The 16,122-nt window shown below is 41.5% G+C and overlaps 1 protein-coding gene across 1 annotated transcript in view; it reads right to left on the reverse strand.

Annotated features, from left to right (window-relative positions):
• Positions 1-644: 644 nt before the first annotated feature.
• poc1b (POC1 centriolar protein B) overlaps positions 645-16,122 on the reverse strand; it is a 50,255-nt gene continuing 34,777 nt past the window's right edge. The window contains exons 12-13 of the mRNA XM_067590619.1: positions 2,537-2,842; positions 645-1,379 (exon numbers count right to left, since the gene is read on the reverse strand). Of these exons, the coding sequence (XP_067446720.1) occupies positions 1,218-1,379; positions 2,537-2,842 (468 nt within the window). The 3' untranslated portion in view covers positions 645-1,217. The remainder of the gene's footprint in view (positions 1,380-2,536; positions 2,843-16,122) is intronic.

Raw genomic sequence — 16,122 nt, forward strand, 5'->3', positions numbered from 1 at the left:
CCTCACTTTAGACTAAAATTGCTGAAAAAGTACAGAAGGTATCACAGCACAGAATACAACTTTGAAAATTGTTGTGAACGTTTTAAAGTTTCAACAGGGTCTGCAGGATAAGTTACGTCCGAGCAGTCGAGTCTCAAAAGTGACAAAAGGTTCCAACTCAGTTTGACAACTCCTCCCATAGACTGACATTATAAATTTTGATGTTTTAAAAATGAATATAAAATCACTGGAATATGCTAGAAAACAGAAAAGTCTGCTGAATGAGCTGCATAGTCTGACATTGGAATAGTTGTTTTTTTTCTAGCACAAAGTATGCAGCAGTTGAAAAGATCCAAAAAATGTACAGAATGTGGAATAAACAGCGGAATAATAATAGTGAGAAGAACAAAGTGTGATCACACAATAAACTTAAAAAGAAAAAAACATAAAGAGTGCAGATAACGAAAGTGTGATTGCTGCAATGAGCTTTATGCTAACTCTAATGCAATACATCAAATGCAACATTTCTGCTTAAAAATTGTACACGGTCCCTTACAAATAAATAAATAACAATATAGGAATGTTTATCAAAACAAAAATGTGTAAAGGGTACAGACAATACTAATAACATTAGGGCAATATAATATATCATTTATTCATATAAATTATATTTATATGAGGATATTTATTTGAGGCAGTATGCAGCACAGCTTTTAAAGTTACATGGCATTATGCAAAGATGCAATCGGATTACGATGAAAAACGTTATTGCCGAAGAAACCAACTGCTAAAACACATGCTAATACACGAGTATACACATGTAAACACACACACACACACACACACACACACACACACACACACACACACACAGTTCATGCGGCAGACAAGCACCATCTGTTTCCATAGCTGCAGCTGTCTCGATTGGATGTAACATCCATATCAGCACACACACACACACACACACACACACACACACATACAGACAGACTGCGCTTGGCTGCACAGCTGGATATCCTTAAGAGGTGAGGAAAGACATGGAGAAAATATGTAACACACACACACACACATATAAAAACTCACTCTTCTACCCCACCCAAATCCTGATTAAGCCACTGACCCCTGAGAAAGGCCACCAAGGTGGACATTTAGAGTCTCACGCACACGTCCAGCAACCTTGGGTTAAGCAGTGCAGTGCAGTCAAGACTGTGTGTTTGTGCTGCAGTCGGAGATCGTCCTCAAGTGAAAAGTACAGGTGATGATCCGTCCGTCTCCTCGCTCTCTGTTCTCCGCCTCTCTCCCGATGCTCGCACGTCCTTAAGAATCCGGGATTGGTGGACAAGACAATCCTTCAGCTTGTCCTCGGTCAGGGTGAGACGCTCCTCCAGCACCGAAACGGTCTGTGTGAGTGAAAAAAGGTCGTGTGGGAGGTTATAATTATTATAAAGCAGTCAAAGAGTAATTATAGAAGTAGAAAATCAGGAGAGCAAAGATCAGTCTGAGTGCCTTGAAATCAATCCTGTCAACATCATGGAAAAAATAACATAAGAGCAAAAGAGAGACAGAAGAGGCTTCTTTGTACTTGTGACACATCAGGCTGTTTTTTTTTCAGGACAGCAACACTTTGGCCTTGATGCCGAGAATAACTCAGTCACCACAAGTCATAAGTATAAAATTGCACAATGGGGCTGAAACGGAGTTTGACATGTTCAGTTCATCATGTTTAATGTTTCCTTTCTTTCACTGGTATGATCTTGATGTGTTTGATCTTCTGGAGCTCTGTTTCTGATAAAAATGCTAAACTTAAAATGTGTTAGTGCCTACATCTCCTTCTTTTGACCGCTCCCGTTAGGGGTCACCACAGCGGATCATCTGTTTCCATCTCTTCCTGTCCTCTGCCGCACCAACCACCTGCATGTCCTCCCATCACCATCTCCATAAACCTCCTCTTTGGCCTTTCCTCCTTTCCTCTTGCCCTAGCATCCTTCTCCCAATATAACCAGCATCTCTCCTACGCACATGTCCAAACCATCTCAATCTCGCCTCTCTTGCTTTGTCTTAACACTGAGCAGTCCCTCTAATATACACGTTCCTAATCCTGTCCATCCTCATAACTCTCAATGAAAAACTTAGCATCTTCAACTCTGCCACCATGTCCAGCTCCGCCGCATCCAAACCATAAGACATAGCTGGTCTCGCTGCCCTCTTGTAGACCTTCCCTTTCACTCTTACTGGTACCCTTCAGATCACTCCTGACACTCTTCTCCACCCACTCCACCCTGCCTGCACTCTCTTCTGCACTCCCCGTTACTTTAAACATTCGACCCTAAGCATTTAAACTCTCTCTCCTGAATAAAAATTGGAAGATTGGACATAAAAAAATCATTAAACAAACTGAATACATAAATCCTGTTGGACGACTTGCTATGTTTTCATTTTTCTTTCCTTTACATTTCTGACTCACCATCACACTTTCCCATTTTTATGATGCTTTCTGGGCATTTGACACCCTGCCAGTATCTTGAGTTGACAGATTTGACCTTTACTGATAACCGACCTGGGTGAGAATATCCAACTGTTGAACGATGTGCCGCAGGGTAGAGTTCAGACCCGGTGGATGACCAGAAAGAACTTCGAGTGGGTGCGTCTGGCCTCTCTCCTCTTCCTCTTCCTCTCTCCTCCCTCTTCCTCCCCCGCTGGCCCCAGTCTGGCTCCCGGCTATCAAGTCTGCCCTGCCGGTACTTTCTTCCCCCGTCCATCCTTCAACTCCTGAACTGACAACGTGACGTGCCGGCAAACCATTGGAGTGGTGACTGTTGGCGGCCGCCTGCGTGGGCGTCAAGTGCGTCCGACCGCTTAAGAGCTGGAGGTGAAAGAGAGAGAGAAAGAAAAGACTGGTTTTCAGCTGATTGATTTTCACTGCATAATGTGCTCTTATACATTTCACAAGTGTTTTCTTTGATATAAGTGCAGCGCTCTACCATGAATTTTGCCCTCGTTAAATGCATTGTATCCCACAAGAAACCCAGGTGTGACACCCTGACATTATATTGAGGATATGCCACAAAAAAAAGGCTCTCAAAATAATACCCCATTATAGGCTCCCCAAGAGTCCGGCCTGATTCAAAACCCTACTGAAAGCGAACAGGAAGCAAGCAGAGACCTTGAAATTGCAACATTATTTGAAGAAAATTGTGAGTGTTGCTTCCACTGAAATAAAGCTGTTGAAACATTTGAAACAGCTTGAATGTCGTAAAATGTTAATCTGTTGAAGGTTTTGAAATGTATTTTGCAGCTGAAGTTGAAACATTTAAAATCATTTCCGTCAGACGTTCAGGTTGAAGCATTGAAAGAAGTTAAAGTGGCAGTTATACTGTTAAAGTAAAGGTAAAGTAATTGTCAGTGGTGAAGAAAGTGTCCGTTTAATTGACTTGAAATTAGTTCACGAGTGACATTCGGTGTATGTTCAGAGAGGAGTTTGCAATTGAAAGGAGTTGAAGTGTAAATGCTTAAAAAAGAGCTTACTTATCTATTGCAGTGTAAGTGTGGAAGAGACTTAAAGTATTCTAAAGCAGATTAAGTATCAGTCTAACCTTGTAAAGCAGGTGAAGCGTCAAAAACAAAGAAAGAAGGAATTTGGCATAAAAGACTAACTTGGAAAGATACTGACTTGATTTGACAAATTTGGGTGGCCGAAGCCTCAATAAACTAAATCAATAAACTTTTAAAAACATTTTTGCACAGAAGAACTTGTAGATTTTGCCACTCATGACTTAAACTGACAGTGAATTATGAATGAATCTGAGACACAAGCGGTGACGAGACCTGAAGTGTCAGTTGAAGTGTAAACACCTAAACGAGTTAACATGGAAGTTGAGGTTCAATCATTAACTTTTCACAACTTCTTTTAATGTCTTGTGCTTTTAGTGTGTTGAGTTATTTGTTTATGTAAAGCTTCTTTGCGTACCTTGAAAAACGCTCTATAAATAAAATGTATTATAATTGTTGTTATTATTACTAAAAGGAGTTGAAGTGCAAGCAGGAAGTGTCAGTTTCAGCTGTTAATAATACACTTAAAACACACCATTAGTGGCTTAATGGAGCCCTAAGCATCTATCCTGCTTCACTGTTAAAAAAGGTACAATAATCAAACTGGGAGAGAGAAAAAAAGCATAAGAGTATTAATTAGCCTGGCTAATATGCCATAGTGATAAATAACGCTACGCAGGGTTAGCCAACATCCTTCCTGTCTCATTGTTCTCATTGGAGCAGGCCTTGAGCCTGTTGTAACTTGGCAGACTGAAGAAGGTGGATGACTCACACTGCTGGATTACTGACTGAACAGCAGACTCTGTGACCAATTGACTAACTTGTTGGCTAAAGGCAAGTTCACAAGGTCATTTGCACTCTAAGGCAGGAAGAGCTACGTCGCTACAGAGCAAAACAGACAAAATTCGTTTCATTTTTTATTTAACCTTTACTTTTATTGAGGTTGCTCTTTACAAAATGATTTTTTCTTTTGCACAAGTAAAGAAAAACAGATGAGAAGGGAGACCGAACAAAGAGAGGGAACATTATGTTCAGTTTAACCAGGGACACGTTTTCCTCGTTCATCATTTATCAAGGCAGACACGACAGAGCATGACTTCACATTTAAATAGTTTCACACATGCAAAACAGTCGTTTCACAGTATAAAGCCGCAGTATTCTAATGGTGGCTGCAAATACTTTTACATCGTTTTTACTATCAGGGCTGAAACTTCCCACCTCCATGTGGGATTCAAACTAGCGACTTTCTGGTGATGAGCCTTCTGTTCCAACTTTGACTGACAGTTTTAAACTAATATGAATATAAATTTTGAATTCAAGCATATAGATATGTTGGTAACTGATTGGCCAAAAGGCTATACATACTTTTTGCTAACCAGAGCTCACTAACATTGATTTTTTTTTTACGATTCATTGATCAATTGTTTAGTTATTAAAATATCAGAAAATAGTTTAAAGGGCTGATTAAAATTTCCCAGGGGCAAAGGTTATATCTTCAAATTGCTTGTTTTGTCTGACCAACTGTTGGACGGCTGTCCATTGGTAGCCTTGGTTGCTAAGGTTGTTGCTAAGGTTGTTCCATGAGGTGTTCACATTGTCCACCCACACATTTCAGATCAGATTCGGGCTCCATCATGTACGGATGTATTTGAGAAGTTTCCATTTTTTGAGTAAAGAACAAGAAAAGGAAGTGAAATCCCAATACTACTATTTATTTACATAGCCTCAACAGCCGGAGGAAGCTTCCAGAAGCAAACCAATCAGAAGAGAGCGGGCTCCTAAGGAGGCGGGTCTTAAAGCAACAGGAGCTAAAACTGCCTGTTTCAGACAGAGGCTGAACTGAGGGGCTGCATAAAGGGCCAGTATAAGTTAAATAAGGGGTTTTTTCAACTGTAGATCATTCAAAGATATTCTAGTAGAGCCCCAGAATATAAATATAGACCTGAGAGATGTGAAGAATATGTCCTCTTTAATCAATTAATAATTTCAGCCCTATGCAAGTTGTCTGCTTTGGACAGCTGTAGTCAGATCAGTGTCTAGACTCAACTCATAAACAGCAACAAGTGAAGCAAAGTTGGGCTTTCGGCCAAAGTAATGGTAGTGGTGTGTGTGTGTGTGTGTGTGTGTGTGTGTGTGTGTGTGAGAAAGGTGGAACGGGGCAGGTGGTGCATGGAGTGCACAAAGTGGAGCTGAGGAGGGAAAATAAATGAGGGATGTGTCAGGAAGATAGAGGAGGAAGGAAGAGGAGGGTGAAGAGGTGGAGGGTGTCACACATTCCTGGCCTAATGCATGGAGCAATCGATTCCGGCTCGCTTCCTGCGCACTGTCCTCACTTCAAAGAGAGCGTGGAGGGAGGCAGAAGAGGAAGGAGGGATGGAGGGTAGAAGTGTATGAGTGTGTGTGTGTGTGTGTGTGTAAAGGAAGGAGGAGGGAGGGTTACTCAACTCTGGAGTGGAGGTGAACAAAGCTGTCAGTGTGTGTGGATGGTGAGTCTCTCTTGCTATCCGTGCTTGTTTCTCTCCTTATTTTCTTCTCTCTTTATCCCTCCAGCCCCCCCTCCCCCTCCCTACTCCTTAGCCACATCTGGCCAACATCTGCTCAGCTCATTTACGCTCAGCAGATCCAGATCTCCATCCCTTTGCCCCCTCCCCTTGAGCCAGGAAGTTTGGGTGCAATCAAATGTTTAACAGGCAGGATACCCCAGCTGGCCCGAGTGTCAATCAATTTACAAACACACACACACACACACACACACACACATCAACACGAGCACATTCACAACACATAACTGTATACAAAATGTACAATAGGCGGAACTAATGATCCCTGCAGAACAAAACAGAACAAATGCATGATTGTAAAGAAGCAAATTATGCAACACATGTATATAAATAAAACATTTTGTAAGTTAGAAGCACATAAACATGCTCATTTATGCTATTTATAGTATCAGGTATACATAGGAATTTAGAAAAGCATGAGAATACACTGATCTATAGTGCTGCTACTTCATTTAATCAAATGCACTGACAAAAGCCCCATTATTTACAGCAAGCTCTGTAAGGACACTGCGCCTGAACCCGAAAAAATAAGCGTAACGTAAGATTAATTATAATTATTTCATGGCACATAGCACTAAAGCATGACATCTAAAATAAGAGCTTTATAATTACAAGGGTAGTTTCTGAGATAAAATCGTCATTGCTGAGCTTGGTGGAATGTCAGGGGTCACAGCTCGCTGTAACTGCGGTCAGTAGCGGCAGGAATGCGGCGATGGCACGCTGCCAGCCGAGGTTTTCTTCTGTCCGATGGGAGATGAGGGGGCGGTTAGGTCGGAGTGGCACGGCAGAAACTAGCCGCTGTGATAATAAGAGGCCAGTGGGAGTGACGTGACAGTGCCCCACCGCTAATGGCGAGGCGACAATGTCCGTGTTGTCTCTGCGTGGCGTCGGGGAACGGAGGGCTTTTATGCATCATTACATTCTGTGGGATGATGAGGCTCCGTGCAATATGTTTGGTGAAAGGTTACAAGGTCGTGTGAGGTGCTGGAGGAGCGAAAACGGAGAAAAATTGTATTATTTTTTATTCAGTTTCATTTTGCTGAACTTTTTCATTTGAAGTACAGTTTATAATCAGATGCAAAGTGAAGGATGACACTGACTTGACTTGTATCTACTGACGAGTACCGGTACATTTTTATCAATGATTAACCACTGATAATACTGTCGATAAATTTACATGACAGCAGATTTACCAAACATAGTCATAATATCCCCCGAGAGCAGCCCGTGTTGAAATGTTAACAGTGGCTGTGATGTTTACGATCAAAAAGGATCCTCAAGAGAGAACAGATCAAAAATAGCCTCCCCTTAATTTTAAATCAAATCACAGATGTCTGATCAAAAACATGATTACCATGAGCACCAGAATTAGCTGCGCTCTCTCTCTCTTTTGGCAGGAAACCACAGACACTGTGACCCTTACATAAAAAAAAAAAGCTGTTTGATCTTAATTGAAGGGTCTCTCTGATGTTGTGCCTCCCCTTCGCTACCCCCCCCCACCCCCACCCCCCTCCTTGCTCTACCTGAAGCCGCATACTCGTCTTCAAAAACAGCCTGTTTGTTACTGAACATCGTCAATCCTCCTCATGAAGGTCTTCCAAAGCGAACAACTAAAACTACCCTTGATTTTTTTCCCACCAACAATCATTTTATCAGATGTCACATATCACCTTTCTGCATATTCTCAACAACATACAAACAAGATTTATTTAGTGGGTGTGACTGACTTTTTTTGTTGCGGGTCAGATTTACTGTTTGATATTCTCATTGTAAAATGTGAATCAGCATGCTGAGCACACTTCATAAGGTGGGCCTGTCACGCTGGTCAGAGCATGTCGTCCACCGGAGAGCAACACAGACGGGCTCTTGAGCCTCGTGATGCTTAATATTCACACCGAGCTGCCTGCCCTCACGATGCTTAGCGTTGGCTTTTGTTTACATGCTGATCATAATGTGACAAGTATCATAAGCGCTACTTAAGATGGGAGAGCGTGACTGCACGAATTCTGTAAAGTGACACTTCTACATAATCTATGTGACATGAGGTTAATGGATGGATTCAGATGGAAATGATGGTTAAAACTTGATGTTAAGACAGCATGTATGTAAAACTAATGCTGGACACGTGGTGGCACAGCAACAGTAACCACCACAGTGAATTTCAGATGTCTGAGAGAGTTACTTTGTTATCATCGGTACGGTGTCCTGCTGGTTATCAGGAGATCAGCGGGATACATATTCAGGCGATGAAGTGAAGCTGACTAGCAAAACAGGAATCTTCTTATCTGGGGAGAATGGTAACCAAATCAACAGTAGATGTAGCTTTTCCACTGTCTGGACATGAAAGGTGTGGAGTAGATTAGGATTAACTGATGCAGCTGTGCAGTAGGCATGCCAAGCATGGACGAGATCCGCACAGCTCTACATGTTGATCTAAGGTCAACAGAAATAAAAAGTAAAACTATTTCTTCAACCAACATGACAAACATTAAAGGGCAGGTTCACATTTTTTTCAAGTCTGACTTAAAACAATACTGATGTGCCCAAATGCACACTGAGACACTTATTGTTTGCTGTAGTTGTTCTTCTTTAGTTAGCCAAATCAAGAAGGTATTTTCCAAAGTTATAGTCTTTAAATTACAAAATTACCTCTTTTTGGCAGGCCAAGTCCTACTCATGCGGTTGTATGTGAGTGAATGAGTGATCAAGTTACACCATTGGCCATCCAGCCAAGTGTTGGAGTTTTCCCATTGGTCAGCCAGTGAGTGTTGAAGTTTTCCCATTGGCCGTTGCTCTTTCAAAACAAATCAGCGCTAGCAGTGTTCTATTACGTCCTTATTCGCATGGAAATACACCAGTGTTTCGTGTGGCGCATTCGCACAGGATAAGCAAAGTCTTTATTTTACTCGGATTTACTGACATTATTACCCTAGATATGCGTGACAACATGAAACTTTTACAGTCTTGTCTTTAAATTACCTAAATACATAACTGAGTCAGAGAGCGATGGTGTTTCCTGCTCTCAGCTCCGATGTTAAATGCAGAGAAGTCGACTAAACTCCTGTTTAATCAGACACATACAGCGTCTCTGCTGTCTCCTCCTCTACTGCCAGTGTGATCAAGCAGGAGAGACGCTCCGTGGTGTGTTTGGATTTTATAACTGACTAATACCAGGGTGCAAACTTTTTATTTCTTTTGACGTTTTGACATCACAAATGATGAACGGCATTAAAACACAGGTCTTGCGGGTAAAACGTGAGACTTATGTGGGCTGTTGTATCAGTCTAGTTTAGGTGCTGTAACTCGATGTAGCTGCAGTAACTGGGCGGAGATGAACCTCCTCAATTAACACCCACCGCTGCCAAAACTTTCATCTATGATTTCCACCGCAGCCTCCAGTTGAACATATAATATCCAGGAATTCACATTAAAGACACTATATTATAGACACCACTGACTATTCCTGTAACAAATTGGCCACAATCTTGTCACTCAGCTCATTGGGAAAATGTTTTGTATTTTTCCAAAAACTGGGTTTCAATAAGGAGACACTCACAGGGATGGGATGGTTCACACTTTAAAAAGTGCAATAAAATCAAACACATATTGTTTTTTACTGTACATGCTGCGAGAGATTCATGGCAACAATATTCACGGTGTAAACATGTTTGTTATCTCTTTTCAGCTCTTAATGAACAGCGTGCATATATACACAAACCAACAGTCCAATTATTCATATTTGTGAGCTCTTTCAGCAGAGCGCCACGAGTGCTTCAAAAACAAAACAAAAAAATCAGCCAATCAAACGGTTCTGTGGGTGGTTCACTTTGTCGCTCGCTGTGGTGCACGCACAGGAAAGTGAAGATTAGTAACTGTCAAGCTCCATTCATTAAGAGTGTGGTAAAGAAACCGCTGCTTTACTTCCTCCTGAGCCTTTTATCCGGTATGTCATGACGACATGGAAGCATGGTTTTATCTGAGAGGCGAAGAATGGTGAGAAAGGAACGAGAATGAGCCAAATTAAAAAAAAATCATTGTGTGTGTGAGTGAGTCAGTAAATCTAATTTTGATTCTACAAGACACAAAAAGAAGTGTGTTGTCGATCAGCATGTCAGTGAGTAAGCGCTGTGTTTGTATTGTATGCAATGTCTTAAAGTTGAACAGATTCTAATGCAACAATTCTGCTCAGAAGATGTAGGATTGTTTTTGGGAATGTTCTGGCATGGACAATGTTCAAAACATTGGCATCTGCCTTTCAAATTTTTTATTTGTCAGACTATTGTGTACCCTTCACGTAACCTCACCACTCCTTTTCTGTATTAGACTGGTGGTGTGGTGACTGAAATTGGTCCTGTGATGGGAAGGGAGCGTTTCCTGGTCACAGGATGCCATGTAATGCCTTTAATAAAGCTGGCTTCATGGAGGGAGGAAATCCTTGTTAAAAATCAAAGGAGGCATTAGCCGGCCCTGACCCTTTCCACCCGGGTTTCACTTTTCCTATATTTGCACACTAACGCACACTTGAACACGCAAGCAAACGGTTGCCCTCAAACACAAACACGCACGTATGTCAAACTAACAATACTGGTGGCACGTACACACAATCGGTATTGCCTGCCAATCCTTACCAATAGTCACACACAAAAACAAATATCTCCTCAGCAAGTACCACCACACACACAGCTGGAGTCACTCACTAAAATTCTTCCCTTGATTGTTAACAACAGTCTGGGCCTTCTTCTCCAGGACACACAGTCATATAACCTCTCACACTCAGGAAAACTCTTGCTGTTGTTTAACCAAAAAACGCATTAAAAGAAGTGTATCTGCGCTGTGGTCCAGGATGGCCGGTTTGACTAATACTTTCATGAGTGTGAAGGCTTATCAGACACCAGAACACTACACGGTGATTAACAGGACTTTACAACTCTATCATGGCCACAATCGTTTTATCCTCTGCTAGGTTCAATCGCCAGCCGGATGACCCTGCGTGTTTTTGCCAGAGACCTCTGCGTTGTCAAAAGCAGTTCCAAAGCAGGTGCTGTGTGTAAAGTAGTAGTAGTATCTCACATCACATCTCCAGCACTCATTCCAGCTCCTTACCCAAAGAAATTCCCATCCCAAATATCAGTTTTTGTAAGCAGGGGTCAGTTTGCCAAAACCCCCTTGCTTTGAGGGTGGTTGGAGGCCCACGTTGCTGCTAGAGAACACAGGGAATAAAAACATTAACAGTACAATGTAGCGCCACTCTACAGCACCAATTCAATGCCTTTTGGTGTTCATCACATGTTTGTGTAATATCAATCACATACAAAATAAGATATTTTAAGCACTGCATCACAGGTGTGCAATGAAAACTAAAATGATGGCCACTTCAGCAAAAAAAAAAACCAACAAAAAAACATGGGATTATCCAGAAAAAAAAAAAGAAAAACCTGGCTTCAAATTTAGCCAATGAAATACGTGCAAAACACATTCCTGGTAGATTACTTTGTAATGTGGACACTCGACAGTATTTCGTGTGTTTACCTTGCGATCGCAATCGAAAAAGATGAAATGACTGCTGCTATGATAGCTTTCCAGAGTTGCAAAATCCTGTCTCACAGTATTATAAACCTCTTTCTGGCGTTTTTTGGCATCTGATAAGCCTTCGAACTCATGGGTTTATTATTCAAAATGGACTTCCTGGATCATATTTCATTGCTTTACTGGTACCTCAAGCAACATGCCCACACCAATATGGATGTTTTCAGTCTGAAAGCACTGAGCAAGAGTAGTAGTAGAACTTGTATAGATATCAGTGGTGACAATACGTTTCAGTAGTATTATGTGTTGGTAGCAGTAGGAGCAGAAACAATGGTAGTTAATGTTAGTGCAAGTAATACTAATAGCAGTAGCAACAGTATCAGTAGTCAGTGTACAAGCCGACTACAGTTGAATCAAATATAACAGTCTTCAAAAAGTAACCTGCTTCCTGTGCGGTCATGAGCAGAGACACACATACACACAATATCCTCTTCCCCTCCCCTCCCCTCCCCTCTACCCCTAACCTTTAACCTTAAACAGGAAGTCAGGTCGCAGGTAGAACTGGCAAGAGATCTGAAGCGTCTGTTTCCTGTCGGTCCTGCCAAAACGCCACATCAGAGGATTGATTTTCCATTCATGTCTGTCACACCTAATTGTCATGTATCCAGGTGCTCTATCCCACACCCGCACCGTGACATTGTATCTCTTCAAACAAAACACACACACACTGTTAAGGATGTTCGCACCCACATACGGACTGGTGAGGGCGACCAAAACATTAGTCACATGAGCGCACATATAAAAAGTCATTAAAGTTCAGCATTTAGCGGGAACCACTGATTTTATCTAACAGGATTTGTCAGCAACGCAGCGACATTGATGTTTTGTTGTTTTTTTTTTCAAAAAAGCCGCAGCTGAAAGACGAGCAGGAAACCGAGAGGGGGTTCATGTGGCTCTGAGGAAGTGGATACATCCTCTTTACTTCTCACCCTCCCTCCCTCCTCTCTCTCCCCTCTATCTGTCTGTCTCTGACATCCGCACAGCAGCCACCCACACACCCAGACGAAAATATCGCGCTCGGCGGCAGATTGCCATTAAATACAGTGTGTTTTCTGACCACATCACACACACACACATGAATGGGGACAGTAAACACCTCCACCAAGGCCAATAAAAAAAAAAGCATCATCCTGCCACGGTTCAATGGCAGCTGAGCCGGATATCCAAAACTCTGGTATACACGTGCACAGACACACATGTAGTTACACACAGATGCTGAAAGCACACAGTTGCAAACATTGACGCACACCTAGACAGTGATCTCAAAAATGAAAAAAAAATATACACAGGAAGACTCACAAACAAGACAGTCACACATCAAACCAATAATACCGTGCAACACATGCAATTAAGCAACCCACATATATAACGAGAAGCCAAAACACACAGAGACACACGATAATTCCTCCTCAAACATTATTGAATGATGCTGCAAACTACTGAATGAATGCAGCAGCCATTCATATGTTCATATTTTAAAACTGAGGTACCACCTCCGCCTGATTTAGGGCCAGGAAAAAACCCTGAACAGGGGGTCCTCTGTTATTGTACCACAGAATTTATTTGAAAATGTAAGCATCAAAACCCCTTCTGCATGGACGGTGTGGATTCAGTACTGATGGCAAACAAAACATATTCCTGAAAACGTGTGAATGCTGGTAGATAGAGACGAAAAAGGATAATGGATTGTGGAATTTGTGTAACTTGGATTCTTAAATCAAATAATAATAATAACAGATTAAATTAATTATGTAGTCTGTTGGTCTTGACAATACACGTCCTGCACAGTGCTATAATTAAAGGTACAATCAGTAAAATTTTACTAAAGAAAATACAAAAAGGGTAGGATGTGACAAAAAAAAAATCTAACTCCAAGAAATTAAGTGGATTATTTAGAGTAAAGAACCTTTAATAAACCAACTATATTACAAAAATTCACAGCGCATATCTGCATACTTGCCTTCCTCCGGGTGTCTTGACACACAATGAACCCAAACCTATAAGTAGCCTGATTCACATGACGCATGTTTGATGATATCTGAGAAAATGAATCTTTCAACGTTAAAAGGTTATAAGGTCACCATGCATTAGATATAAAATGGTCATTTTGCACTGTTTCTATGCCCTAAATAAACATCAGCTAGGGTTCAATCAATGTGGTCCCTTCAAATGCACTACAGACATGCCGGTTTAAACTATAATCCATCTAAATCTGTGTTTTTTTTCTGGTTGTCTATCTGGATATATTGTACTGGATCCAGACAGTGAGATATAGAGACACAGACAGAGAGACAAAGATGAGATGAATGAGACTGGAGAAGATTAATAAATGTAGCAGCATATATAGCAGCGCAGACAGAAAGAAAAAGAGGAGAAACACTGTATATTAGTGTGAAGATGAACATGGCAGTCTGACCCACTTCTAGAAAATGAATGAGTGAGCATCTGTCATTGAATCCCACCAAGACTGAAGATGACTCATCACTCGGCGCAGCTTAGCGCACCAAGAGGGGTAGAGAGAGGTACCGAGGAGACGGAGAGAGAGAGGGAGAGAGAGAGAGAGAGAGAAGGAGACAGAGGTGTCATCCCTCCAGTCAGTCTTATCATTATACCCAGGAGCAAGATGTTCATCGTTTTTTCAGAGGAAATGACGAATGTACGGATAGTGGTAGCCTCTGATTTTTTATAATTTAGATCTAAACGGAGCTATCGAGAGCTTTAAAGCTGCACTAACCCAACAGAGAATTATCACCTGACTCTGCAGTTCCCCTCAGCTCTACTGTTTGACCGTCTTTCAGCTCATTATTTTGGCTTTCCAGCCCACGACTCTACTGTTTACAACCAGTCTCACTGCTCTCATTGACCTGATTCCCAGCTGCAGCAGTGAGCTGGAAACAAGACATCAAATGACAGACAAAATTAGTGACTGATTGTTTGAACATATCGGAGCATGTGGCAGTTAAAGAGCCAGATTATTTCCCTCACAAGTTGGTGGAGATCAAACCAGAGCTAGAAGGAGAGTGAAAAATTGGACTTACATTAATCAGGTGAACCAGAAACACGACAACAGATGAATGCTAATGTTGCTCCGTGTCTGCTGGATTTATGAATAGGCAACTCTTAGCTAACACGTTTAATTGATGTTATGTCAAGCCCCGAGAAGTAACCTGTCAAATGATTAAGATCCCAAAAGATCCTCAGGGATGCTATTAATATAGCCAAACATCTACAAAGATCAACAGTCATCAATCAATAAATTAAATAGGGTAGCATTGGGGGGGTATATATATATATATATATATATTATATATCAAAATGAGAAAAGTCAACATGATATGCTTGTCACAGTGTTGTGAAAAGAGCTGCCTTCTTTTCTAATATGCAATCCTTTCATACTGATGGGGTTGCAAGTTCCCACTCATGCTAAAAGTGGATGCGGTGTTGACAATAGAGGGCTTTAGATGAAAGCCTACTCCAAAAAGGTAGCTCGGTGTTCATTAAATATGGTCAAACACTTGTAGTGTTGGTATGGAAACAAGCTTTGAAGTGGATTGTTTTTGGACTATGAGACAGTATCAGCTATCCCTACCCTCTGTTCATTCCCCATTTCTGGTCTGAAGACGCCTTCAGTGAATCTCTTCCCCTTTAAAAGGACCAGTATGTAGACCAGTGGCATCTAGTGGTGAGGTTGCACTCCCCCTTCCCATCCAAGCATGAAGAGGAGAACCTACGGTGGCCGCAAAACTCACAAAAAAAGGCGAAAGTCCCTCTCTAGAGCCAGAGTTTGGTTTGTCCGTTCAGGGCTACTGTAGAAACACGGAGGTGCAACATGGAGGGCGCCGTGAAAGAGGACCCGCTCCCTCTGTAGATATAAAGGGCTCATTCTAAGGTAACGAAACACAACGATTCTCATTTTCAGGTGATGACACACTAATTAAACGTATTTATGAATATTATATTCCATTTCTGCCAATATGTCTGCCAATGGATCTCCCTAAATCTTACATACTGGTCCTTTAAAAGGAATGAGTCACACCAGAGCACGTGTGTCGTGATCTGGACCACCGCCTGCTGAAAGGCCCTCATTATCACCAGTTGGCAACGGACTAATAATGAGTGGACAACTAACCCTTGATTGGTTTGATTCAAGACATGATCTCAAGAAAAACATTCTTCACATCTTGTTGGTTGGAAGTCTATAAACGGCTGCAAATGTCACGATAAAAAAAACTTGAGAACATGTGCTTCAGTAGCATTAGTTAGATTTAACAGTAACATAGATCAAAAGGATGAATGTAAAAAAATAACTTGTTAATAAAGCTTTTCGTGGTACGCAGCACAGATGAGATGATATGTGCAGGTGGTCTAGTGAATCTGTAATCAGATCTCAGTTACAGTCAGCCAGGTGTAAATGTAATTAGTCCAGCTCACTCGACTTCCTGAAAAA

Source organism: Thunnus thynnus, chromosome 5 (assembly GCF_963924715.1).
Source record: "Thunnus thynnus chromosome 5, fThuThy2.1, whole genome shotgun sequence".
In the NCBI taxonomy this organism is placed as follows: domain Eukaryota; kingdom Metazoa; phylum Chordata; class Actinopteri; order Scombriformes; family Scombridae; genus Thunnus; species Thunnus thynnus.